We start from the raw sequence: 3,725 nt of genomic DNA on the forward strand, positions 1-3,725 counted from the left end.
TGTGCACAAAATAATTGTCAAAAGATACTATTTTAAAGTAAAAAATTAAAATTTTGTAATAATAATTAATTTAAACAAAATTAAATTTCAAAAATATATTGAAAATTTCGAAAAAAAAATTCGAAACAATATTGGAAATTTCGAACAATATTTTGAACTGTACTGAAAGAAAGACGAGAATTTAATAAAAAAGAGCTTGAAACAGTTGCTTTCGAAAATTTGAAAAGTTCGAAAAATTATTAGAACAATATAAATAGATTGWAAATAATAAATAAAATAAAGTAAAAACAAAAAGTCTCGAAAAAAAATAAAATTGCTAGCTGCGTGCCTTATTTTCTGTTCTGTTTTCTCGTTGCTGTTATAAAAATTAAAAAAAAAACAGAAAATATTGATTGGAGGTTCAAAAACAGTAGTAAAAATATTAAAAAAAAGACATTTTACTAAAAATATTTTACTCAAAAAAATTATCTTCGAAAATAAAAATTTAACCAAAAATTGAAAACTCAATAAACTAAAAGAAGAAATTATTAAGACACGAATGAAGTTGGCTTTGTTTCCGCTTTTAAACGGAGAAACGAAAATAATTGCAGAATAAAAAAAAAACAATACAAAAAATTAAGAATCACAGCCGTAAAACTAAAATTATTTGCCAGCAAAAAACTGCAAATCGGCAAAAAATTCCACCCACCTTAAATGAACTCTATGAAATGTTTCTGCGCCGCGCCATACAAGTCTCCACAGTGCTAATCTATTGGTTGGTCATTGTGCCGGTAATTGCGAAATATTTGGAGGACATCAAGTGGATGCGTCGTAACAAATGGACGCGTAAGAAATTGGGCTTTTACGGCATTGCCGCCTTCGCCTTCATCTTCATCTACTTCCTCTGTATGTACGCCTATATGCTATGCAAGCGTTGGGAGCGTAAAATCCTAACAGACATGAAACAGTCCGTCTCWAAGGCAGCCGAGTCGGAGGTACCCTCTGCGGCCACATCAATGGCTACCGTCGCCGAATTGGAGCCACTCGAAGGCAAACGGCCGACGCGTCCGGTGATTTTACCAGCGCCACCTGTACACAGTGCCAGCGCAAATTTACTCAGGACRGAGCAAMAGTTGCAGGAGCAACAGCAGCAACAACAACGACCAACTGGTGCGCGCAGTAAAGTGAAAATTCTGCGTTCAGCGCCCAAAATACCCACAGTGCACCGTTTGTTGCCATCACCCACCACCACCACACTGCCGGTGATTGTAAGTACGTCGTTGGCGCCGTTACAAGAGCAACCCTACAGTAACGAGTTGGAGGTGAAGAATAAGCGCATAAGTCGCACGGAAAGATTGACAACAGAGTTAGCGGATATTTTGCGGCGTTACTATCGCATGAGTACGGGTAACGGTGGCAGTAAAGCGCCCACAACGATGGTGGAGCGAGTGTAAAAGACAAGAAATATTAGCAAATTGCTCAGTAAATTGGTTGTATAGCTTTGGAATAGCTTTAGAATATATATTTATGTATTGTCATTCAATTTGAAATGGTATTTTGGTGGAAAGTTTCGATTCGGAGAGTTTGGAAGATAAAATTTGGTTGTAAAAATACGTAACGGTACTCTTTTTTTACATTTCAATATATGAGTGTTAGGGCGATAACTTTACTTTCGAAAAACAATTTGTGAAAGCTCAAAATGAAAGTTTAGACGGTTGTGTCAAAATCTCTTTACCTTTGACGAATATTGGTCGCAAAAACAATACGATTATTATTACAAGTAGTTAAGACGTTAATATTCTCTTCGAAAAATTATAAGTGAAAGCTCAAAATGAAAATTTGGATAGTTGCAACAAATTATATGAGAGACTTCTACATTTGAAATAAATTGATCAACACAAATGGTACTAATATTGCAAGTAAATACATGTAGCTATACGCAGAATGTGTTCGCAGAATGATGTGTGAAAACTCGAAATGAAAGTTTCGATGGTTCCGGTAAATTTTTGAAGTGGCTTCGAGAAATGCAAAAAGAAATTATAACTATTTAAGAATATTCAATCGAYAATTTTTTTTCGAAAATCRTTATGTGAAAGTTCATAACGAAAGYTTCGACGTTTTTGGAAAATTTTGTAAGTAAATTTCTGAAAATATTTTTTTGTTTTACGAATAACGATCGAAAAACGATTTGTGAAAGTTTAAATGAAGAAAGTTTTCTAGTAAAAGAAGTGAAAAATTAAATAAAGAATCAAGCGATGTTTCTAAATAATAAATATGATAAAAACTTGTTAATACATGATATTTACTTTGAGTGGAATTCAGAAAAATTAAAAAAAATTAAAATAATCATTATGCGCAATGATAAGCAAAAGCTTAAACTTTAAGGGCTATAATTTCAAAAAAGTGACAAATGAATTCAAGAAATTGTAAAATATAAACAATAAATTAGTAGAGAGCGTTTTGCTTAAAAAATTAACAAGAAACACATTATATATACCTAAGTTCTCAGAAAGCTTCCTTGATGTAGCTAATGTAGGCTTAAGTGCCCAAAAAACTGCTTACTATACTCCAAGAATACAAATTTCAAACTTCGGTACAAAAAATTTATATATACATAAATTAACATTATATTTACTAAAATTAACGACATATATCATATATATAAAGCCATGAAAATGAAAGCTCCAGCGAAAGATTTGATCTGAAATAAAATCACAATGATATTTTACAAATACTKCTTATGGTGAGAAAAAGTTTTCAAGTTATGATTAATCAAGTGAAAGCTCCACTGTTCTTACTAGTGAAGGCTCCGGAGAAAACACTGGACTAAGTAGTTTATTAAAATTATATTTAAATTTTTTCCAAGTGTATTTTTTATATGAAARCCAAGCTGCTGTGATAATATCATCAACTTTTGAATTTGTATCTTATTTCTGAAATTTGTTCAAAATTTTCTTAAATTATCATTAAAGTGAATATCATAAAGTGAATTGAGTATAATTTTTTTAWTTTTGAAATTTTTGGCTAAATTTTTTGAAGTTTTCTTCAAAATTGACTTAAAATTGAAATGAATTATATTTTAAAGCCTAGTAGTTAGGTAGAAACAATCGTTCAAAAAGCCTGTGACAAAATTTAAATACTTTTTCTTTGTGAAATTCATTGTTCTGGAATTATTTTCAAATATTCTAAATTTTCAAAATTAAACAAAGATTTTTTAATGTAAAAAAATTATTCCTTACTTTTCTTGGCCTTTTTTTTTACAATGATTATGTATATAACTATAATTATAACTATAACATAATTATAACTTTTCCCTTCTTCTCCACTGCCAAACACCAGTTTTACTAAAAATAACTTTTTTTATAAAAAATGTCAACGTTTATWTATTTCAATTCTTATTTTGGCTTGTCGTTTATTAGCATCTGACGTTTTTGCATTGTAGACATGTTAATTTGCACGTCTTCGCATTGGCCACACTTGATTTGGGTATTCATTAATATTGTACTACACATGTAGATATGCAGATATGGATATCCTTTTTCGGTGAGCAACGTCAAAATCGTTAAAGCAATGAAATGGTAATAAAAATAAAGTGCTTTGATGGCAAATAGAATTAAAAATTAATCAATTATTGCAAAGGYTAATTTGTAATATATGTGAGGTAGCTTAAAATAAGTTAGCGGATATATAATATTTATAGGAGAGTTTGAGGTAGCACGGCTGAGAAAATTTTTAGAAAAATTTAA

At 30.5% G+C, this 3,725-nt stretch overlaps 2 protein-coding genes across 2 annotated transcripts in view; one reads left to right on the forward strand and one right to left on the reverse strand.

Moving 5' to 3' along the window:
• Window positions 1-3,725, reverse strand: part of LOC108974466 — a gene marked incomplete at its 3' end in the record, with an annotated part of 185,911 nt that overhangs the window by 54,683 nt on the left and 127,503 nt on the right. The gene's annotated exons all lie outside the window — the stretch shown is intronic.
• LOC108974708 lies at window positions 629-3,147 on the forward strand. Its single transcript, XM_018942719.1, has one exon. The coding sequence runs from the start codon at window positions 708-710 to the stop codon at window positions 1,431-1,433; it is 726 nt and encodes a 241-aa protein (XP_018798264.1). The 5' UTR covers window positions 629-707; the 3' UTR covers window positions 1,434-3,147.

Source organism: Bactrocera latifrons, unplaced genomic scaffold (assembly GCF_001853355.1).
Source record: "Bactrocera latifrons isolate USDA-ARS-PBARC rearing strain unplaced genomic scaffold, ASM185335v1 scaffold_112, whole genome shotgun sequence".
NCBI lineage: Eukaryota > Metazoa > Arthropoda > Insecta > Diptera > Tephritidae > Bactrocera > Bactrocera latifrons.